Genomic DNA, 23,182 nt, shown 5'->3' on the forward strand with positions numbered 1-23,182 from the left:
TACCAATGACCTTCTTCACAGAACTCGAAAATACCACCTTAAACTTCATATGGAACCAAAAGAGAGCCCGCATTGCCAAGTCAATTCTAAGCAAAAAGAACAAAGCGGGAGGCATCACACTACCAGACATCAAACTATACTAAAAGGCTACAGTAATCAAAACAGAATGGTACTTGTACCAAAACAGAGATATAGACCAATGGAACAGAATAGAGGACTCGGAGGCAATACAACATATCTACAACCATCTGATCTTTGACAAACCAGACAAAAACAAGCAATGGGGAAAGGATTCCCTGTTTAATAAGTGGTGTTGGGAAAACTGGCTAGCCATGTGCAGAAAGCAGAAACTGGACCCCTTCCTGACACCTTACACTAAAATTAACTCCAGATGGATTAAAGACTTAAACATAAGACCTAACACCATAAAAACCACAGAAGAAAATCTAGGCAAAACCATTCAGGACATAGGCACAGGCAAGGACTTCATGATCAAAACACCAAAAGCATTGGCAACAAAAGCCAAAATAGACAAATGGGACCTAATCAAACTCCACAGCTTCTGCATGGCAAAAGAAACAGTCATTAGAGTGAATTGGCAGCCAGCAGAATGGGAAAAAATTTTTGCAGCTTACCCATCTGACAAAGGGCTGATATCCAGAATTTTCAAAGAACTAAAACAGATTTACAAGAAAAAAACAAAAAGGCCCATTCAAAAATGGGCGAAGGATATGAACAGATACTTTACAAAAGAAGACATACATGAGGCCAACAAACCTATGAAAAAATGCTCATCATCACTGGTCATTAGAGAAATGCAAATCAAAACTACATTGAGATACTATCTCACGCCAGTTAGAATGGCGATCATTAAAAAATCTGGAGACAACAGATGCTGGAGAGGATGTGGAGAAATAGGAACACTTTTACACTGTTGATGGGAGTGTAAGCTAGTTCAACCATTGTGGAAGACAGTGTGGCGATTCCTCAAGGACCTAGAAATAGAAATTCCATTAGACCCAGCAATCACATTACTGGGTATATATCCAAAGGATTATAAACCGTTCTACTATAAGTACACATGCACACGAATGTTCGTTGCAGCACAGTTTACAATAGCAAAGACCTGGAACCAACCAAAATGCCCATCGATGATAGACTGGACAGGGAAAATGTGGCACATATACACCATGGAATATTATGCAGCCATCAAAATGGTGAGTTTGTGTCCTTTGTAGGGACACGGATGAACCTGGAAACCATCATCCTCAGCAAACTGACACAAGAACAGAAAATCAAACACCACATGTTCTCACTCATAGGCGGGTGTTGAACAATGAGAACACATGGACACAGGGAGGGGAGCATCACACACTGGGGTCTGTCAGTGGGAAATAGGGGAGGGACAGCGGGGGATGGGGAGTTGGGGAGAGATAGCATGGGGAGAAATGCCAGACATAGGTGATGGGGAGGAAGGCAGCAAATCACACTGCCATGTGTGTACCTATGCAACAATCTTGCATGTTCTTCATATGTACCCTAAAACCTAAAGTGTAATAAAAAAATAAAAAGAAAAAAGAAAAAAAAAAAAAACTAGCTGGGCATTGTAGCACACACCTATAATCCCAGCCACTTCATAGGCTGAAGTGAGGATCGCTTGAGCCCAGGAGGTGGAAGCTGCAGGGAGCTGAAGTAGTGCCACTGCACTCCAGCCTGGGAAGTAAAGCCAGACCCTGTCTCAATTACAAATACAAATATAAATTATACACTACAAAGCTATAGTAAGCAAAACAGCGTGGTATTGGTATAAAAACAGAGACAGACCAGTGGAACAAAAGAGAGAACCCAGAAATAAAACTACATACTTATAACAAACTGATTTTTTTGACAAAGGCACCATGAATGTACATTGGGGAAAGGACATCTTCTTCAGTAAATGGTGCTGGGAAAACTGGATATTGATAAGGAGAAAAACATGAGACCCCATATGTTATCACATACAAAAATCAATTCAAAATGGATTAAAGACTTGGATGGATTAAGGCCTGAAACTATCAAATTACTAGAAGAAAACTTACGGGAAATGCTTCAGGATATGGGTCTAGGCAAAGATTTTATGGCTAAGACTTCAAAAGCACAGGCAACAGAAACAACAGACAAATGAGAGTGTATTAAACCAAAAACTGCACCAGTCAACAGAGTGAAGAGACAGCCTGCAGAATGGGAGAAAATATTTGCAAATTATTCATCTAACAAGGGAATAACAGCCAGAACATACAAGGAATACAAATGACTCAACAGCAAAAAACAAATAATAATATAAAGTGGGCAAAGGACACGAATAGACATTTCTCAAAAGAAAACAAACAAATGGCTAACAGGCATATGAAAAAAAGCTCAACATCACTAATCATCAGAGAAATGCAAATCAAAACCAGGAGAGATACCATCTCACCTCAGTTAAAATGACTATTATCAAAAAGACAAATGCTGGTAAGGATGTGGAGAAAAGGGAACTCATACACTGTTGTTGGGAACGTAAGTTAGTACAGCCATTATGGAAAGCGTATGGAGATTTCTCAAAAAACTAAAAACAAAACTACCACATGACCCAACAATCCCACTACTGGAATAAATAATCCCAGAAACACCGATTCCTAGGAAATTGGTATCCGATTTCCTTTCCTTTGGGTAAGTAACGCAGTAGTGAGATTGCTGGATCATATGGTAGTCCTATTTTTAGTTTTTTGAGAAATCTCCATATTGCTTTCCATAATGGAAATCAGTATCCAAAGAAAAGGAGGGGTATCTGCACACCCTTGTTTATTGCAGCACTATTCCAATAGCCAAGATATGGAATCACTAAGTGTCCATCAATAGATGAATGGATAAAGAAAATGTGGAGGCTGGGCGAGGTGGCTCACACCTGTAATCCCAGTACTTTGGGAGGCAGAGGCGGGCAGATCACGAGGTCAGGAGTTCGAGACCAGCCTGGTTAACATAGTGAAACCTCATTTCTACTAAAAATACAAAAAATTAGCTGGGCGTGGTGGGCGCCTGTAATCTCCGCTACTCTGGAGCCTGAGGCAGGAGAGCTGCTTGAACCCAGGAGGCGGAGGTTGTAGTGAGCTGAGATTGCGCCATTGTACTCCAACCCGGGTGACAGTGCAAGACTCTTTCTCAAAAAAAAGAAAGAAAGAAAAAGAAAATGTGGTACGTATACACAATGGAATATATCCAGCCATAAAAAAAGATGGAAGCCCTGTCATTTGCAGCAATATGGGTGGAACTGGAGGTCATTATGTTACCTGAAACGAGCCAGACACAGTAAAACAAATATCACATGTTCTCACTCATGTGGGAGCCAAAAACAAAAAAAGGGAATTAATGGGAATAGAGAGTAGAATGATGATTACTAGAGACTGGGAAGTGGTTGGGGGGATAGAGAGGTTGAATAATGGGTACAAGCATACTATTAGATAGCAATAAGAAGGGCTTGTGTTGATAGTACAGTAAGGTGACTACAGTTTACAAGAATTTATTGTATATTTCAAAATAGCTAGAAGAGAAGATTTGAAATGTTTCCAACGCAAAGAAATAATAAACGTTGGGCTGGGCACAGTGGCTCACACCTGTAATCCCAGCACTTTGGGAGCCCTAGGCAGGTGGATCACTGAGGTCAGGAGTTCAAGACCAGCCTAGCCAACCTGATAAAACCCCATCTCTATAAAAATAGTAAAATTAGCCAGGCATGGTGGTGGGCGCCTGTAATCCCAGCCACTTGGGAGGCAGGAGAATTGCTTGAACCTGGGACGCGGAGGTTGCAATGAGCCGAGATCACACCACTACACTCCAGCCTGGGTGATGAGAGTGAGCCTCCATCTCAAAAAATAATAATAATAAAAATAAATAAAAAATAGTAATAACAATAATAATGTTCAAAGTCATGGATACCTTAGTTACCCTGATTTGCTGATTACACATTGTGTGCAAGTATCAAAATATCATATGTACCCTATAAATATGTACAATTAATGTGTATCAGTAAAAAAAAAAAAAAAGGTAATGAGGATGGTTCCAGTATAACAGCCCCACTTAGCAGATGAGGAAACTGAGGCACTGAGACATGAATTAGCACACCTGAAATCACAAAGCAGAGTGCAGACTTGAATCCTGGCTGTCCAGTTCCAGCGTCCCAGTTCTAGATTGTGACACCAGGGGCAACTCCCTCCCTGCCTTCATTTACCCTTCACTGTGACCCCCAGCTGCAGCCTCACATCAGTGTGATTACTCATGGGGAGGGTAGTCTGGAGCCACGGAGAGCCAATTTGCTTTGAGTACTCTTCTCTAAAGAGGCTGGAAGCCCTTTGAGCGGGCTCTGTCGTATTCACTGTGGGATGGCCAGGCCCTGGCCGGAATCACCATTTGTTGAGGGAATACCTGAACGTCTATACGTGGCATGCACGTGCCTGCCATTTGCTCATCTTTACCGCACACTTGGTTGCAATGGCCGTCACCTCCAGTAAGCCCCCTGCCAGGGACAGAGAGCTCAGGGACAGCGAAGGAGACGGGAACTGCTCAGCTGGGGACAGGGAGCCTCAGGGGGCTCTGGCAGGTCCCCAAGCCTCTTGTGGGTTGTCCTGGGCCAATTCACAGGGAAGCCGACTCCAGCTTCCAGGAATAAAAGATTCTGACCTCATTGTGGCCATAAGCCCCTGTCCCAGGTGTGTGCGGGAGATTCCTGGTTATCTGAGGTGTCTCCAGGGCATATCCGCTGAAACCCCACCTCGTCTTCACTGCCCACTGAGTTTGGGACCTGCTGCTGGTCGCGTGCTTGGCCCTGTAGCGTCGCTGGCCGCGCTCCCCACCCCGCTACTGCGGCGCCTCACTGCTCACCTCCCCACCACACCTGCCCGCTGTGGCTCTCCGCCGGAAATCTCACCGTTTAGGAGACAGGGTTCTCTCTCTCACTGGAGACTGGAAGGACGGGTTGTCTGGGCCTTAGGAAAGGCCCATGCTGTATAAAGCATGGGGAAAGGAAAGAAAGAAAGGCAATGCACTAGAAGGAGCGCTTCCACCTGCCGCTACCTGCCGCTTCCTGCCGACTACCGGCCTCCCTTCCTAAGCTGGGCTAAGGCTTCCTCTCCACGGGCTGGGGTGGGGGCGCCAGGAGGCCTCGGCGGGTCCTCATTGGCCCGGACAGCGGCTCTCACGAAGGGTCGTGAGCCGGCATTATCAGCTTCACCTGGGAACTGATTACAAATGCAAATTCCCTCGGCCCCACCCAGACCCGTGCCACGGGCAGCTGTGGACTGAAGGGCAGACACGCGCGCGTTAACAGCCTTCCAGGTGATTCTTCCGCGCGGATGAGGAAAGAATAGGAGAAGGGAAGGGGAGAGGCAGGCGGCTTTTTTGCGGCTGATTGGACACCTGTCCTGCCCCTTCGCGGGCTTCTTAGCCCGGGCGTGGGCAGCCGCTATCTGGCCAGCGGGGATGAGGTTGCGCTGCTCTCTGGGAGCGCCGATGGCGTGACTGGCCCCGCGCGGAGCAGCGACGGTAAGGCTGGGTGGGGGAACTGGGACCAAGCCGAGCGCACACCCCCTTCTCTGGGCCTGGTAGAGGGTCCACAGAGACTTTGAGTCAGGCCCGAGCGCAGCCAGGTGACCTCCCCGCTGGCTTTCAAGCCTGGGCTCGGTGGGCAGCTCCCTCTCCCGTGAGTCCCGCAGTCCTGTGCGGGTCCGGCCAGGCCCTGGGCTGCGCGCCCCGCTGGGAGGTGGGTACTCGTCCTCCAGAAGTGGCTGGTGAGCCCTTGACCGTGGCAGGCCCTCTCCGGCCACGAGCGACGCCTCAGTACCTGCCGATGCCTCCTGGCCTCTGGCATCCTCCAGCCAAGGGTCGGGGCGCAAGGCCTCACGCGGGTGTCCTCCTTGCAGCTGCGCGGCCATCCCGCTCCTCCGCCCCGAGCCATGAATCTCAGCAGCACCAGCAGCACGGAGGAAAAGGCAGTGACGACCGTGCTCTGGGGTGAGTGGAGACCCAGGCTCGCTCCCAGAGCCACGCCCCACCTCCGGTGCGCAGCATCTTGCCGCGCAGGTGAGCCGCTCCCTTGGGGAGGAAGGAGGGCCCCACTTGCCTTTTTTCCCCTCTGCAGGCTGCGAGCTCAGTCAGGAGAGGCGGACTTGGACCTTCAGACCCCAGCCGGAGGGGAAGCAGAGCTGCAGGCTGTTGCTTCATACGGTAGGTGTGCCCGAAAGAGGGAGCAGGATGGAGTGGGGAAGTTTCTGGTCCCAACAGGGGACTGTGAGTTTCTTTCATCTGCCCTCAGGGTGATGAGGGGCCTCTGTCTGTTTTCAACCTGCTCAGATTTGCTTAGGGGAGAAAGCCAAAGAGGAGATGCATCGCGTGGAGATCCTGCCTCCAGGAAACCGGGAGGACAAGAAGACGCAGCCGGTCACCATTGCCTCGCTCCAGGCCAAAGTCCTCCCCATGGTGCGCCTTTCCCTGCTGGCTGGAAAACTGCCGCCAGCCCCAGCCTCACCCTCACCCTTTGGCGGGAATGGACACACACGAGGGTACATTCACCCTATAGAAGTCAGCCGTGTCAGGGAGGCAGCACAGCCCATGCAAAGAGCCGGGGTCTAGCCCAGCTCACCCCTTCCTAGAGCTGTGTTACCTTGGGCAACTTAAGCTGTCTGCAGAAATTACACTTCAAACCATGGGTCCCCCACCGCCCGGCCAAGGACCAGAACCCTTCCGTGGCCTGTTAGGAACTTGACGGCACAGCAGGAGGTAAGCAGCTAGCTAGCCGGCATTATGCCTGAGCCCAGCATCTGATCAGAGTGGCATTAGATTCTTTTGGGAGCATGAATGCTATTGTAAGCTGTGCATGCAAGGGGTCTAGGTTGCATGCTTCTCATGAGAATATAATGTCTGAACGGAGATGGAGCATTTTCATCCAGTCCTGTGGTTTTCAAGACCATCTAAACAAACGAAGACTCAGAAATCTATGTTTGTAAACCCCACCCTCTCTTGAGCTCCAAGTCCTATATCCAACTCTGTGTCTTTAATAGATATATAATAAATATCTCAAACTTAACATGCCTAAATCCACATACTCCATTTTTATCTCCAATCCACCCGCCACCTCTTCAGCCTGATTTTCTCTCAGAAAATAGCTGTTCTTCCAGTTAGCCAGGAGAAAACTTTTTTTTTTTTTTTTGAGATGGTGTTTCTGCTCTTATCACCCAGGCTGGAGAGCAATGGCGTGATCTTGGCTCATTGCAAACTTCGCCTCCTAGATTCAAGTGATTCTCTTGTCTCAGCCTCCCAAGCGGCTGGGACTACAGGCATGTGCCACCACGCTTGGCTAATTTTTGTATGTTTTGTAGAGACAGGGTTTTGCCATGTTGATCAGGCTGGTCTCGAACTCCTGAACTCGGGTGATCTACCCGCCTTGGCCTCCCGAAGATCTGGGATTACAGGCATGCCACCGCACCTGGCCCAAACCCTCTTTTTTTCCGCTCCCATATCTGATATATCAGCAGTCCTGTTGTCTGCTCTGCCTCCGTCTTACGCCCTGATGGACCACAGCTCACCGTCTTCCCTGCTACCCCTGGTCCAGGTGACAGTTGCCTGTGGCTCTGTTTAATTGCAGGACCTTCCACCTGGTCTACCTACCGTCCCATGGTCCCCTGTAGTCTATTCCAGGGTAGGCAAACTAGAGGGCTTCAATCTAGCCCACTGCCTGTTTTCATAAGTAGTTATACTGGAACACAGCCACACTCATTTATACCCTTTCCATGGCTGCCTTTCCTCATAACAGCAGGTTTGAGTAGTCTCCATGGAGACCATATGGTTTGCAAGCCTAAAATATTACCTCCTGGCTCTTTTCAGAAAGTTTCCTGGTCTGTGCTGTACACAGCTGCCAAAAATCTTTTTTTCTTTATCTTTTTTTTTTTCAGACAGTCTCACTCTGTCACCCAGGCTGGAGTGCAGTGGCACCATCTCGGCTCACTACAGCCTCTGCCTCCGGGGTTCAAGTGATTCTCATGCCTCAGCCTCCCGAGTAGCTGGGACTACAGGTGCTGGCCACCATGCCTGGCTGATTTTTTTTTTTTTAAATAGAGATGGAGTTTCACTATGTTGCACAGGCTGGTCTCAAACTCTTGACCTCAAGTGATCCACCCACCTCGGCCTCCCAGAGTGCTGGGATTACAAGCATGAGCCATTGCATCTGGCCGAAAAGATCCTTTTAAACACAGGTCAGATCATGTGGCTTCTCTGCTAGGACACTTAGGTCATGGCTCTCTCTCACTTGGAATCAGAGCTGAGAGTGTATCATGGCCTGCCTTGCCTTTGTGCTCTGGCCTCAGCAACTTCTCCGTTTCAGATGTATTTTATGTCTTATGTTCCAGGTATGTATCTTGTATGCAGTATGTAGCTAGATTTTGTTCTATCTGACAGTAGAGTCTATTCATTGTGATTGCTGATGTAATTGGATTCGTGGCATGTAGTTTTTACATCTGCTTTCCTTGCTTTATTTTCTTCTCCTTTTCCTACATTTCATTAGATTGATGAAAGGTTCTTTTCCCCTTCTCTACTGGTTTGGAAGTTATAGAATCTCATTCTAATTTTTTACTGGTTATCTTTAATTTTTTTAACAATCATGCATGACTCAAAGTTTAAAATTAATGTTTTCTTTCCTCCCAGATAATCCAAGGAACTTTTCTGATTCTTCCCTTTTCATCTTTCTATTTTCACAATGGAGTCTCACTCTGTTGCCCAGGCTGGAGTGCAGTGGTGCAATCTCAGCTCACTGCAACCTCCGTCTTCCAGGTTCAAGTGATTCTCCTGCCTCAGCCTCCCGCATAGCTGGGATTACAGGTGTGCACCACCATGCCCAGCTAATTTTTGTATTTTTAGTAGAGATGGGGTTTCACCATGTTGGCCAGGCTGGTCTTGAACTCCTGACCTGAGGTGATCCACCTCCCTTGGCCTCCCAAAGTGTCAATATTACAGGTGTGAGCCACTGTGCCTGGCCTGCTTCTCCTCTTTTAAACTTAAATATTATCTAGTGTTGTAGCTCCAACTTGTCAGCCTACTCAACACAACTCATTACTAGTACTATGTATTTTCCAATTAATGCTTATGTAGGTTTACTTTGTTTACCAATCAGTTTGGTTGCGGCTGCTTCTTGCACTCACTTCCTTCTTGATTTAATTTCTTATCTTTTTTAGAAACATACTTTAGTGGGCCTGAGAATAGTAAATTTACTCAGGCTTTGTCTAGAAATATCATGATTTTGCCCTCATTCCTTCATGATGGCTTGGCTGTGTATATAATTCTAGGTAGACAGTTTCCTTCAGCTTCAAAGCTGTTGTTCTATTCTGGTTTCCAGTGTTGCTGCTGAAATCCTCAATCTGTCTGATTATTCCTTTTTTTGGAGATGTCTTTCCTCTCTGATTTATTTTAAGATAATATCTTTTGTTTTTATTTTCTATAGTTTTACCATGATATGTTCACGTGTAGATTTATTTTTACTTATCTGTTTAGGACTTAGGTTTTCAGATATGAAGATCTATGTCTTTGATCAATTCTGGAAAATTCTTGGTTGTTTTCCCTTTGAATATTGACTGTCTTCCAGTCTCTCTAGTCCCTCCTCCAGTTAGATATATGTTGGACCTTCTCACTCTGTCCTCCGTGTTAGCCTGTCTTTCGTGTTTCTTTAAATCTCTCCCTGTGCCTTATAATGGGTAATTCCTCATGGCACTATTGATCATACTAATTCTGCTTCTGCTGGTTTATTCTGCTTTTTAATCATTTGTTCAGGCTTTCTTTTATTTTTGTTTTAAAGACAAGGTCTTGCTCTGTTGCCCAGGCTGGAGTGCAGTGGCATGATCATGGCTCACTGCAGCCTCAAACTCCTGGGCTCAAGTGATCCTCCCACTCAACCTCCCGAGTAGCTGGGACTACAGGAACGAGTCACCATACCCAGCTAATTTTTATTATTAGTTTTTTGTAGAGCTGAAGTCTTCCTATGTTACCCAGGCTGGTTTATAAGTTCTGGCCTCAAGCAATCTTCCCACCTTGGCCTCTCACAGTGCTGGGATTATAAGCATGAGCCACCATGCCCAGCCTCAGCTTCTGTTTTTTATGTCTGGAAAGCTGCATTTGGGTCTTTTTCTTTTTCATAATGTCTTGTTCTTATGGTTCTGATTCCTATTATTGCATTTATTTGGGTTTAAACTTATTACATACATGTATGTGTATATACATACTTTAGAGACAAGATCTTGCTCTGTCGATCGGTCTGGAGTGCAGCAGTGCAATCATAGCTCACTGCAGCCTTGAACCTCCCGAGTTCAAGCAATCTTCCTGCCTCAGCCTCCTGAGAAGCCTGTGTTACAGGCGTGCATCACCATACCCAGCTTAATTTGATATTGTTTTTAGATGAGTGTCCTCTTAAGTTCTTAGTTGGGCGAGTCTGCAGTCATTTGGTTTCTTTCTGTTGACTCTAGTGGGATTGTTTCATGTGTGTTTTGTAATTTTATACAGTGAGCTCATCTTTAGTTTATTTTGTTTTTTTCCTAAAGAATTTGATGTGGCCTGAGTTTGGGGAGTGTCCCAACATAGTGGTTTCGTGTTTGCTTCTGCCATTTACCTCAGGAATATATAAGCTTGGGATTTTATACACATTTCTTGGGTTGGCTGTACTCAATGAATAATTCAAACCACACAAGTGAGAGGCACAGCTATGGGTCTGGGCTTTCACAGGAGGCAGCTTTTATTTCCATTTATGCTTCCTTGTTAGTTTCCTTTAATGGTGGCTAGGGTTTTAATTTTTTGTTTTTCATTTTTTGAGAAGAGGGCTGGTTTGGACTTTTTTTTCTTTTTTTTTTTTTTTTTGAGATGGAGTTTCACTTTTGTTGCCCAGGCTGGAGTGCAATGGCACAATCTTGGTGCTCACTGCAGCCTCCGCCTCCTGAGTTCAAGCGATTCTCCTGCCTCAGCCTCCCAAGTAGCTGGGATTACAGGGATGCGCCACCACGCCCAGCTAATTTTGTATTTTTAATAGAGATGGGGTTTCTCCATGTTGACCAGGCTGGTCTCAAACTCCTGACCTCAAATGATCTGCCTGCCTTGGCCTCCCAAAGTGCTGGGATTACAGGCATGAGCCACCAAGCCCGGACTGTGTGTGAGTTTTGAAGCCCGAAGTCCTGGCTATTTTCAGGTCCATTTCTCCTCAGTTGCTGCACACCAGTTCCTGCACCTGCCTGTCTTCATTTCTTTTTCATTCATCACTAATCAGAAGGCATCCTCTCTTCATTTTTTATGCTCAAGAACTCTTCTGTCTTACTGTTCAGCCATGCAGTCGAAACACTGAATTACATTCTCTCTGGCACTTCTAAGTGGCTCTGGCTGCAGAGCCCCTTAGAATAATAAGCAAAATAATTTTGCTTATTACCTCCTGTCTGAACTTAGAGCTTAGAAGCTCTAAGTTATTCACTCTAAGTCTCAGTTTCCTCTTCTGTAAAGTATCAGTATTTCCATCATGCGTTTCTTATGAGGATTTAAATGAGATAAAGCAGATAAAACACTAAACAGGGTTCCTGGCTCGTGGCAGAAACTAAAATAAAATAAGCTGTTGTCATTCTAGAAAATTCTGAAAGTTTGGGAAGGTATAAATACAACAAATACCGTAATGTCTACTGACAATTATGGTTAGCATTTTAATATATTTAAGCCTTTTTCACGTGTATATCCATACATTATGCGTAAGACAAAAGTAGTACTATAGAGGTGCTTGTCATTTTTAAGTGTGATAATTGGGGTTTCACGATCACGTGTAAGATGTGCCTCCACAAACCTGGTTACGAGTTGGCACATGACCTGTCTGATGTGAAGAAAGAAAGTAGTACTGTACATAAAATTGTGCATCTGCTTTCTCGTTTGATCAGTGAGCGTCTCACTCTGCCCTAGTTGTTATTATAAACTACCAGACTGGAGGGCTTTAGCAACAGATGTTTTCTCACAGTTCTGGAGGCTGAAAGTCTGAGATCGGGGGCCGGCATGGTTGGGTTCTGGTGAGGGCTCTTTCCCTGACTTGCAGATGGCAGCCTTCTTGCTGTGTGTTCACATGATGGGGCAGGAGAGTGGAGAATGGAGAGAAAGAGGGTGAGTGAGTTCTATAGTGTCTCATCTTGTAAAGGCACTAATTCTATTGTGAGCGTCCCACCCTCATGGCCCCAAACCTAATCACTCCCCAAGACCCCCCCCCCCAACCAATCACTTTCCAAATACTATCACACTGGAGGATAGAGCTTCAAAATAGGAATTTGGAGGATGAGAGAGTGGCCATAATTCAGCTCATAGCAATCAGACTCCTATCTAACAGCTGCCCCTCAGCTTGGAAGGCTATTTGTGAGTTTAGCAAGAATGGGATTACCGGGTTCGAATTCTTCTTGGACAGAGCCCACTTTGGCAGACGGGTACGGGGCTGAGAATGAGTAAGGTCCACACAACCCATGAGTAGTGTGTAGGGTTCAGGGAGGGAAATCAACTCAGTATTTCTGCCTGAGGCCAGCCCCCAAGAGGTGCCAGGCCTAAGTGGCCCTGTCTTCTCTGCTTCCTCCCACTGCAGGTCACCATGGTTGGAGTACAGCTTTCTCCCCCAATTACTTTCCAACTCCGGGCTGGCTCAGGACCTGTGTTCCTCAGTGGCCAGGAGCGTTATGGTAAGTCAGAGCCCAGGCTCGGGAAGGTCCGAGTGTACCGTGCCCAGCGGGGGCTCCGGACATACTGGCTACTGAAACACTGGAGGGATTCTTGAATTTTGGGAGAAAAATCCCTAAAGGCAACATGATGGCCAGCAGCCTGGACTGGAAGGCCACAGGCAAGGGTGCTGGTCTCTGTTCTTTTTTACCTGCCATGACCTCTGTGGGCCACAGCCCCTTACTTGCAAAGTTCAAAGAGCGGTTGTGAAGAATAATTGGGATATTCAGGAAAAGCACTCAGTGCAATATCCGGTAGTAGGGAGCCACTGTTGAGGATATCACTGCCACAGTGATGCAGACCATAGCAACGTGGCATGATGCTGACTGCTTCCAGATCCTTCAACTGGCCCTCTTTTCTGTATGATTAGACCTCGTTCACATCAGGGTACTCTCCTGCTAAAAAGCCTTGGCAGGTGCCACTTCTCTTAGGATAAGGTTTTAGTTCCTTAGCTGTTTTTTAGATTCTTTCCCCCTCTCCTCCTTTTCCTCCCCAACCCTGCCCACCTTTAGCCTTGGCCCCAGCCCTTGCCAATATGAATCCCTCTCCTACTCAGCCAGAGCCACTCCCCCTGCCCTCTTTCTACCACCCCCAGCCCTCTGCAGGGCTCTCCTAGATCCCCTAAGCTAGCCTGGCTTCAGAAGGACCAGAAAGGGCACCACCCTGTACAGGTGGTAGGTAGGTAACCACTGTCAACTCTAGGCTGGGATTCCTCCAGGGCAGTGCTTGGAGCAACCTGGATTACACAATGGGAGGTGGGCATCAATTCTGTAGCTCTGAACCTATGCCCCTGCCCTCTTTCCCGTGCTATCACAGAAACATCAGACCTAACCTGGGAGGAGGAGGAAGAAGAAGGGGAAGAGGAGGAAGAGGAAGAGGAGGAAGAAGATGATGAGGATGAGGATGAGGATGTAGATATATCTCTGGAGGAGGAATCCCCTGTCAAACAAGGCAAAAGGCTGATGCCCCAGAAGCAGACGAGCGTGGCTAAGGTGGGGGAAGGAGCGTGGCTGTTTGGAAGGAGGTACTGCCCCTGCAGAAGCCCCTCAGAGGGATGGGGCACCAGGAGCCTGGGCCAGCCTTCTGAGTGTGCAGGATGGGACAAGGCCGCTGTGGCCATTTCTGTCCAGGTGCTCAGCGGGGACCTTGTGGATGTTGGGAGTCTCTTCTGGCTCTAACTCTCCTAATATACTCATTTTTGGTTTCCAGAAAAAAAAGCTGGAAAAAGAACAAGAGGAAGTAAGGTAATTCTTTCTACCTATTAAATTAGCCAGTCTCTTAGATGAGATACACAGTATTAGAAAGAATACTGTGTTGTTGGTGTATATGTGTACAAATGCACACATGGTATGTATTCCTGCATACGCAGGCACATGGGCATGGAAGCACTGGAGGGTGGCATCACCTTTCTGGAAAAGCATTACAACGTTCTTATCTTGGGATGTAATTCCACTGAAGGAAATTCCTTCCAAAGAATTCTATCCAAAATTCAAGGGAAATTATCTGTACTAAGATGTTTCTCATGGCTGGGTGTGGTGGTTCATGCCTGTAATCCCCACACTTTGGGAGGCCAAGGTGGGCGGATCACTTGAGGTCAGGAGTTTGAGATTAGCCTGGCCAACATGATAAAACCCTGTGTCTACTAAAAGTACAAAAATTATCTAGGCCTGGTGGCCCCTGCCTGTAATCCCAGCTGCCCAGGAGGCTAAGGCACAAGAATTGCTTGAACCCAGGTGGAAGTTGCAGTGAGCTGAGATCGTGCCACTGCACTCAAACCTGGATGATAGAGCGAAACTGGGTCTCAAAAAACAATTTAAAAAAAGGTGCTTATCATGGTATTATTCAAATAATAGTGAAAAAAAATGGAAGCATTGTAAATGTCTACCAGTATAACGTCTGACTAAGCTACATGTATCTTCTCAATGGAATATTTCATAATGCTTATGAAGAATATAGTAACCTAGAATGTACGTGTATAGTTTTGGTTGCTTTGTTTAATGAGACAGTGTTTTGCTCTGCCACCCAGGCTGGAGTGTAGTGGCACAAATCATGGCTCACTGCAGCCTTCACTTCCTGGCCTCAAGAGATCCTCCTGTCTCGGCCTTCCTAGTAGCTAGGACAATAGGTGTGTGCCACCATGCATGGCTAATTTTTAAGTTTTGTGTAGAGACAGGGTCTTTCTATGTTGCCCAGGCTGATCTCAAGCTCCTCGACTCAAGCAATCCTGCCTCAGCCTCCCAAAGCACTGGAATTACAAGTGTGAGCCTCTGCACCTGGCAAGAGTATTGACAGTTTATATAGCGGGCTATAAAGTCATTTTTATTTTATTTCACATATTTTTTAAAAGAGTTTGACCAGGCCGGGTGTGTGTGGTGGCTCACGCTTGTCCCAGCACTTTGGGAAGCCAAGGTGGGAGGATCACTTGATGTCAGGAGTTTGAAACCAGCCTGGCCAACATGGCAAAACCTTGTCTCTACCAAAAATACAAAAATTAGGTGGGTATGGTGGTGCTTTCCTGTAGTCCCAGCTACTCAGGAGGCTGAGGCAGGAGAATCACTTGAACCCAGAATACGAAGGTTGCAGTGAACCAAGATCTCATGACTGCACTCCAGTCTGGGCAACAGAGCAAGACTCTATCTCAAGAAAAAAAAAAATTTTTTGACCAAAAAAAAAAAAAAAAATCCCTGAAAGAAAATACACCAAAATGTTTAGTGTGGGCAGTAAAGAAAACTCTAAGTAATGTATTTTCTTGTCTATTTGCTGTATTTTGTGGAAAATGGTTAACATTACTTTTGTAATGAAAAGGACATTTGTGGGCCAGGTGTGGTGGTGCACACCTGCAGTCCCAGCTACTCGGGAGGCTGAGACAGGAGGATCACTTGAGCCCAGGAGGTCAAGGCTGCAGTGAGCTGTAATGGTATAACTGCACTCCAGCCTGGGCAACAGAGCCAGACTCCATCTCAAAAACAAAACAAAGACATTTGTGATAACGAAGGTGGAAGCCTAAGGAAAACATACACGTGCATGCATGCGTTCACACACACACACCTTTGTTTAAAAAGAGTCAGAGTGGGCCAGTCGAGGTGGCTCACACCTGTAATCCCAGCACTTTGGGAGGCCGAGGCCAACCTGGGCAACATGGTGAAACCCCATCTCTGTTAAAAATACAAAAATTAGCTGGGCGTGGTGGCATGAGCCTGTAATCCCAGCTACTCAGGAGGCTGAGCGGGGAGAATCGCTTCAATCCGGGGGGCGGAGGTTGCAGTGAGCTGAGGTTGCGCCATTGCACTCCAGCCTGGGCAATAGAGCAAGACTCTGTCTCCGACAACAATAAAGAAAGAGTCTGAGTGGTCCCCAGGAGGAGCAGCCAGGGCGGGCACTGGGAGGGCTGCGCCACTGGTCTGGAGCTGAGCTCTCTCCCTGACCCCCATCCCACTCCTGGTCCATTCCACCCTGTTGCAGACCCAGCATTAGAGACAAGAGCCCTGAGAAGAAGGTGAGTGGGACCAGAGGGTGGGCCCCTGGGACAGGCGGGTGCTCTTCGGGGAGGCTGCCTGGGCCGGAGGAGGGAGTGGGACCCTGGAGGCCTGCCTTCCCTCCGCAGGCCAAAGCCATATCCAAATCCAAAAAGCCAGGATTCAAGAAATGAGGAGCTACGCCTTGGGGGCCACGATGCAGAGTGGGCCTTCCCCGGCCTGTGCTGCAGGGACGGGGCACCCCTGCCCCACCCCTGCATTTGTCTGAATGTGACAGGGGTGTTGTGGGGGCAACACGAGAGCCCCTCACCCCCAGCTCTCCACTTTCAGGAGGCTCCGGGTGAAGACCTCCCCGCCTCGGGTCACAATAAAGTTGTCTGGTTAGGACTTTCCTTCTCTTCCCTGTTGTCGGCCTCCTTACCCACTGCGCCAGCCCAAGTGCCCAGCAGAGGGCGGCCTTGAACCAGCGCACCCGGGCCCTGAGGTCATACCCCCCCTCCCTGGACCCAGCCCCCTAAGCCTGAGGCTGCTGTGTCCCTCCTGCTGGGCACCACTAATTCCCTCCCAGTGGCGAGGGAAGAGCCTAGAGTCTGCCCTCTGCTGAACCGGGTGTCAGGTGGTTTCCAGCCGGAACACTCCCTCTGGGCAGGGCTAGGTTTCCAGGCACCCAGGGACTATGGCTGCTCCTGGTACCAGAAAGGGCCTTGCCCTAGGGGACCAGCCCCCGGGGTCTTCTCCCCGCCCTACTCTTGTCAGGCAGCTACTGTGTGTAGAGCATCTATAGGGACCTCGGGGACACCTGCTCTCCTTGCTTGCTTCTGTTAGGGACCAGCTCTTGTCACAGGGACCTCCCATGTGTGAAGATCTGTGTTAGGCAGGAGCCAGAGGCCCGCACCCTCAGGAAACCTTCAAAGTAGGGTAGACGGGGTGAGCTTTACAGAGCCACCAAGCCCTGTGTGCTCTGGAGCAGCGCTCAGTCAAATATAGGGGTGAGGCCAAGAGAGAAGTAGCAAATGGTGTGGGGACCCCTGCCCTCTCCCCCATGTGCAGAGGGGACTCCAGAGGGCTGACCACCCAGGGGTGGCCCTGGCGCAGTTTCTGGAGCAGACGGACACAGATGGGCCCCTACTCGGGGTGATCCATTCAGCGCCGCTGCTGACTTCTCCCTGCCCCTCCCCAGCACCCTCTGGGGCCAGGCCTCAAGTGGGCCAGTGGGGAGCTGGCCCTGGCGTCCTGCCAATGACCCCCAGGTGTGGGGCCCAGCAGGTTGGAGCTCTTTGAACACCTGCCCAGGAAAGTCAACAGCCAGGCTTGGCCTCCTGTCCAGCTATAGCTTCTCTTGAGACCCGAGACAGAGGTAGAAGAGGCCAGGTAGGGATTCTTTATTATTTTCAATTTTTTTTTTTTTTGGAGGCAGGGTCTCACTCTGTCACCCAGGCTGGAAGGCAGTAGCACGATCCTAGCTCACTGCAGCCTCAGCCTCCCAAAGTGTTGGGAGGTGCCAGCCACCACACCAAACTAATTTTAACATTTTTTGTAGAGACAGGGGGTCTTGCTGTGTTGCCCAGGCTGGTCTCCAACTCCAACCTCGGGCTCTCAAAGTGCTGGGATTACAGATGTGAGCCACCGCGCCCGCCCAGGGTGGCATTTTCTCTGCATGTTTCCAATACCCATGAGACAGACTGGGTGCAGGCCTGCCCTCCAAGAAATGGACAAGCCACCAACTTCAGGTCACCAGAGTCCCACCTTCCAACAAACAGACAAGCCACTACAGGTCACCAGAGTCCCACCCTCCAACAGACAAGCCTCTAACTTCAGGTCACCAGAATCCCACCCTCTAGCAAGGGGACAAACCAGTAACTTCAGGTCACCCAGAGAGTGACAGGGGGACTGCTCCACGTGGGCAGCTGGGGCCTTTTGAACCTGGTTTCATCCACAGCAACCCGGGGTAGACCCAATTCTTCACCTTCAAGTCACTTACAGTCTCATGGAAACAAAAACCGACACAATGGTTTCAGTCACTGTCTGGTGCTTTGAAGCGAGTGGAACAAGCGAATTTGGAGGGCAGGGGGAACCAGTTCGGTGAGGAGGTCTCCTGGAGGAGGTGATGGACAAGAAGGGGCTGGTGGGTTCATGAGCTGACAGAGGACGTTGCTGGGAACAGGAGCAGAGCGTGCAAAGGGTCTGAGGCAGACACTCGCTTAAAGATGGATCGGCTGTAGTAACAGCCGCTAATACCCACGACTCACTCCTTTAATCCTCGTAATCATGCCTTAAGGGCATTGTGATTGGCTCCATTTCTTTTAAAATTTTTTTTAGAGACTAGGTCTTGCTCTTTCACCCAGGTTGTAGTGTAGTGGCGTGATCATAGCTCACTGCAGCTTCGAACTCTCTGCTCAACCTATCCTCCTGCCTCAGCCCCCTTGAGTAGCTGGCACTACAAGCATGCACCACCACACCAGTTCATTTTTTAACATTTTTGTAGAGACAGGGAGGGAAAGTCTCACTGTGTGGTCCAGGCTGGTCTCAAACTCCTGATCTCAAGCTATCCTACCACCTTGGCCTCCCAAAGTGCTGGGATTACAGATGTGAGCCACCACACCCGACCCAGCCCCATTTCTCAGGTGAGGAAAGTGTGGCACAGAGAAGTTAGACAACTTGCCCCAAGGTCACACAGCTGGCAGAGGAGCCAGGGAGTCTGGCCCCAGAGCCTGGGATTTTGACCACTCTGCTGATGGGAGGGAGGCATGCGCTAGTGCCCAGTTTACAAAGTCTCATAAACTGAGAGTGGGAATTAGAAGTCAGTCCACCGTGTGATGGGAGTCCTCGAGGGCCTGCCAGGCCTCTCTACAGCTGAGCTTGTATTGGATAGGTATTTGTTCCCCTCCCCTGGCCCCAAGCACATGAGGGTATGCAACAGATGAACCGGTGATGACTTGATTTTGATTTGCAAGCAGGCAGTAGGAAATACGTTGCAAAGGTGGAGGCCGGGCGCAGTGGCTCACGCCTGTAATCTCAGCACTTTGGGAGGCCTAGGGAGGCAGATAGATCACCTGAGGTCAGGAGTTTGAGACCAGCCTGACCAACATGGAGAAACCTCACCCCCTACCCCAGTCTCTACTAAAAATACAAAATTAGGCCAGGCTCCGTGGCTCATGCCTATAATCCCAGCACGAGGCTGAGGCAGGCAAATCACAAGGTCAGGAGATCAAGACCAGCCTGGTCAACATAGTGAAACCCCATCTCTACTAAAAAAATACAAAAGTTAGCTGAGAATGGTGGTGCACACATGTAGTCCCAGCTACTTGGGAGGCTGAGGCAGGAGAATCACTTGAACCCGGGAGGTGGAGGTTGCAGTGAGCCAACATTGCACCACTACACTCCATCCTGGTGACAGAGTGAGACTCTGTCTCAAAAAACAAAAACAAAATTAGCTGGGCGTGGTCGTGCACGCCTATAATCCCAGCTACTCGGGAGGCTGAGGCAGGAGAATCGCTTGAACCCGGGAGGCGCAGGTTGTCGTGAGCCGAGATCATGCCATTGCACTCCAGTCTGGGCAACAGAGCAAAACTCTGTCTCAAACAAAACAAAACATATTGCAAAGGTGGGGGTCCATCCTCATCGATAGGGTGCCCTTTGCTCTCTGCCCTTTGCCTTTCCCCTGCCCCAGCGCTTCTGTTTTTCAGCAGGAAGAGGGTGGGCTGGGCTGAAGCAGGTGGTGGCAAGTGGCAGATTTGCAGGTGGGCTCTGTTTGCACCAGCTGGGCTGTTAGGAGAGGCAGGCGTAAGACGACCCCGGCTGGGGGGCGTTGAACTTGGCACTAGGGGGTAGGGATTAACCACAACAGCCCAGGCTACTTCTCACTTCCCTTATCACCTCCTGAACCCCTCCCCAGCAATGAATGTTAATAAGCCCCACCCTCCTTCCCTCCCCCCACCCCCAGCTCACTCCAGTCAAGGGAGAAAGTATGACAGTTTAGGTCAACTGAGGCTAAGCCCCAAAAAGGGCCCCTGCCCCACTACTTGTGGCACTTGATGCGTTTGGGCCAGTCCTTTATCTCAGCTGACGTGGATGGCAGCGGTTTTGACAGCATCCCTGGTGGTAGCCATTTCCTTTTTATAAACTGGGACCCTGAAACCAGAGAAGAGAAGGGACTTGCCACAGGTCACACAGCCTGTAAGGAGCAGGGCAAGGGGGCGGGGGCCAAATCCAGGGCTCCATGCCCCTCTCACTGAGGCCCACCACTGGCTTCCCCATGGGTGTAAAGGAGCAAACCAAGTTAGAAGGCCAGGCCTGGCTGGTCATGGTGGCTCACGCCTGAAATCCCAGCACTTTAAGAGGCTGAGGCAGGTGGATCACGAGGTCAGGAGTTCGAGACCAGCCTGGCCAACATGGTGAAACCCCGTCTCTACTAAAATGAAAAAAAATTAGCTGGGCATGGTGGTGTGCGCCTGTAATCCCAGCTACTCGGGAGGCTGAGGCAGGGGAATTGTTGGAGGTGGAGGTTGCAGTGAGCTGCGATCACGCCACTGCACTCCAACCTAGGCGACAGAGGGAGACTCCGTCCCCCGCTCCCCTCCAAAATAAAAAAAAGAAAAGAAAACCAGGCCTGCAGGTGCCCATCAGGAAGGGATAAGGAGCCACAGCTATGTTGTCTGTGATGCAGGCCATCCAGCCATGCCCAGAGTCCCCTGGCTGAGCCCTGAGACCCTCTTGACTGGCATTTGTTACCATAGAGACCCAGGCTGGCCTGAGGGCTGGCCAGTGACAGCAGGCCCTGGCTCCATGGATAGAAACCAGGTACTTGGGCTCAGAGGCCTTGATCGGCTCCCATTGTCCCCGTGGCCAGTGAGTCCCGACATCATAAAGTGGAGCCCTCACCCACCTTTCACCCCCAGCTGACAGCCCTATCCTGGAACCCAAGGCCTGAGCTGTGCCCTCCATGTGTCTGTGCTCTCTTTAACGCCCTGCCTGGGGGCTGGGAGCTGGTGAGGATGTGGAGATGAGGTTGAAGTTTTCCCAGGGAAGGAGCCAGAGCTGCCAGAAGAGGCGCAGTGTAACTCAGGCTGTAGATGACAGAAAGAACGTGGAACAGAAGTGGCCAGAAGGATCCACAGGGGGAAAGCAGAGAAGTGGGCATGTGGGCTGCTGGTGCCTTGTCCACTTGTCCCAGCCATGCCACCAGCTAGCTGTGAGGCTCTGGGAGAGTCCGTGGCCTTCTGTGGCTCTCATCCGAGGAATGAGGAGGTTGGAACAAATGATGAATTCCTAAGACCCCTTCTAGCTTTGACATTCTTTGAGTTTCATTCCAGAACCCTGGACTCACCCAAGTAAGCAAGGCCAGGGCTCACACCATCCTCTCCACACCAGCTCAGGCTCACCCACTCCTGGGCTGGGTCCCTGAGGAACAGCCTGTGGAGAGGAGAGCCTGGAGTTGCCTGCACTGGTCAGTGCATGGGGGCAGGGGTGGCAGACCACTTTGTGGATTGATGGAGCTCAGGGAGGTGAGAAGGAACCCACAGGTGAGAGTTTCACCCTCCCAGTCATCTCTTTAGGTAAATAAATTCACATCCGCCACTTCCCCTTCCCTTGCCACCCTGGGGGCGCTGAGAACTCCAGGGAGCCCAGAGCTGAGGCCTGAGCTCTGCTTGCTCACACTGGCTCTTCCCTCGGACCCCCAAGCCCTCCCATCTTCTGCAGTCGCGGTCATCCACTTTTCTGTAGGGAGGGAACAGCAAAAAGCTCTGTGGTCACCAGTCTCCAGGACCTTGGATCCCACCTTTAATCCTGGACACGCAGGAAGGCTTCTGTGTCCCTACAGTGAAGCAGGTTTGGGGCTGGACCTGGAGGGCGGCAACCCAGTCCACGCAGAACAGAAAAAGCGTGGAATTTTCTGTTCTGGCTCTTCTGTTCACTAGCTGGGTCATTCTGAGCAAATTACCTACCAGTGTGCCTCAGTTTCTTCATCTGCAAGATGGGCTAGTCGCTGGCATGGTACTGAGCTGTGTGGGACCGGAGGTCATGGGAAGAGGCTGGTAGGCACTTCATTTCAGGGACACAGGACACAGGGAGGGGACACTGAGCTGCTCCTAGCTCAGAGAGGCTCCAAGGACAGGCATGAGAAGGAACAGGATGCAGAATGGTGAGTGGACCTGGTTCTCAGAACACAGACACCTTGAAGTCTGCTGTGTGATGATTTCACACTTGACCCCCAACATCCTGAGGCATTGCTGTCCTCATTTCTCAGATGGCACTACAGAGGCCCAGGGAAAAGGGGTTTAGGCCAGGACACCCAGCTTTCCTCCCAGTATCTGTCTCAGGCCAGCTTTTCCAATTCTCAATTGGGATTCTTCCTAGACCTCCATCTGTACCTGCCAATCCACCTCTGACCCCCAACCTGTTGCGCCCACTATTTGCTGCGGGTCAGGGCAGCCTTAACACCTCCTTCCCCAGCAATCAGCTGCTCCAAGCCAAGCCCACCCCTGCCCCCTGGAGGGAGGCTCCTCCTTTTAAGGCTGCTTCTGGGAATTTCCACTCCAGATCCAGAGCCAGAGACCCCAGCCCCGCTTGACACCTGCAGCTCACCCTTAGGGAGGTGGGGCACCAGACCTGAGGGTAGGAGACCGCAGCCCCAGAGAGGGGAGGAGGGGCTCCCCCTCCCTTGCCTGCCACACATTGAGCTTGCCTGCATCGAGTTTGGCCAGTCTGTGAGGGTCAGGAATAGAGCAGGAGACCTCCTTCAGAAGGTGCCCACTGCTCCATCCCTGCACTGGGTGGCCCAGGAGAGACAGGCAGCCCGGAGGGCACAGCGCACACACCCCCACCCGCATCTGCTTTGCAGCCTCACTGGCCAGGAAGGTGGACACCTCATACCTCAGTCTCCCAATTACGCCCTCCTCCTCCCCCTCCTCCTCCCTCTTCTCTCTCCTCCTCCT

The 23,182-nt window shown here is 49.7% G+C and overlaps 1 protein-coding gene and 1 non-coding gene across 10 annotated transcripts; both read left to right on the top strand.

Moving 5' to 3' along the window:
• Window positions 1-5,262: 5,262 nt before the first annotated feature.
• NPM2 (nucleophosmin/nucleoplasmin 2) lies at window positions 5,263-23,169 on the top strand. 9 transcript variants are annotated; one of them, XM_064368659.1, is made up of 9 exons: window positions 5,263-5,349; window positions 5,934-6,024; window positions 6,152-6,237; window positions 6,364-6,489; window positions 12,641-12,734; window positions 13,588-13,763; window positions 13,981-14,015; window positions 22,301-22,389; window positions 23,089-23,169. In XM_064368659.1, exons 2-8 carry the CDS (start codon window positions 5,967-5,969, stop codon window positions 22,338-22,340), a joined length of 615 nt encoding a protein of 204 aa, XP_064224729.1. In that variant the 5' UTR covers window positions 5,263-5,349; window positions 5,934-5,966; the 3' UTR covers window positions 22,341-22,389; window positions 23,089-23,169. The 9 variants fall into 9 exon arrangements, with proteins under 9 accessions (XP_064224729.1, XP_064224721.1, XP_012290790.1 ...); XM_064368651.1 differs by lacking the exons at window positions 22,301-22,389; window positions 23,089-23,169 and adding exons at window positions 16,234-16,267; window positions 21,972-22,294; XM_012435367.3 differs by lacking the exons at window positions 22,301-22,389; window positions 23,089-23,169 and adding exons at window positions 16,234-16,267; window positions 16,376-17,599.
• On the top strand, window positions 11,798-11,899 carry LOC135271523 (small nucleolar RNA U13). Its single transcript, XR_010339680.1, has one exon. It is a non-coding gene; the product is annotated as a small nucleolar RNA U13 (small nucleolar RNA).
• Window positions 23,170-23,182: the final 13 nt, after the last annotated feature.

The sequence above is a fragment of the Aotus nancymaae genome, unplaced genomic scaffold, assembly GCF_030222135.1.
Source record: "Aotus nancymaae isolate 86718 unplaced genomic scaffold, 86718_ANA_hifiasm-v0.15.2.pri h1tg000079l, whole genome shotgun sequence".
Classification (NCBI taxonomy): Eukaryota; Metazoa; Chordata; class Mammalia; order Primates; family Aotidae; genus Aotus; species Aotus nancymaae.

Coding starts and splice junctions, on each gene's coding strand:
- NPM2 (XM_064368651.1), top strand. CDS start 5,967: ATGAATCTCAGCAGCACCAGCAGCACGGAGGAAAAGGCAGTGACGACC. Junction 6,490..12,640: donor AGGCCAAAGTCCTCCCCATG/GTGCGCCTTTCC, acceptor CTCCCACTGCAG/GTCACCATGGTTGGAGTACA. Junction 14,016..16,233: donor AAAGAACAAGAGGAAGTAAG/GTAATTCTTTCT, acceptor ACCCTGTTGCAG/ACCCAGCATTAGAGACAAGA.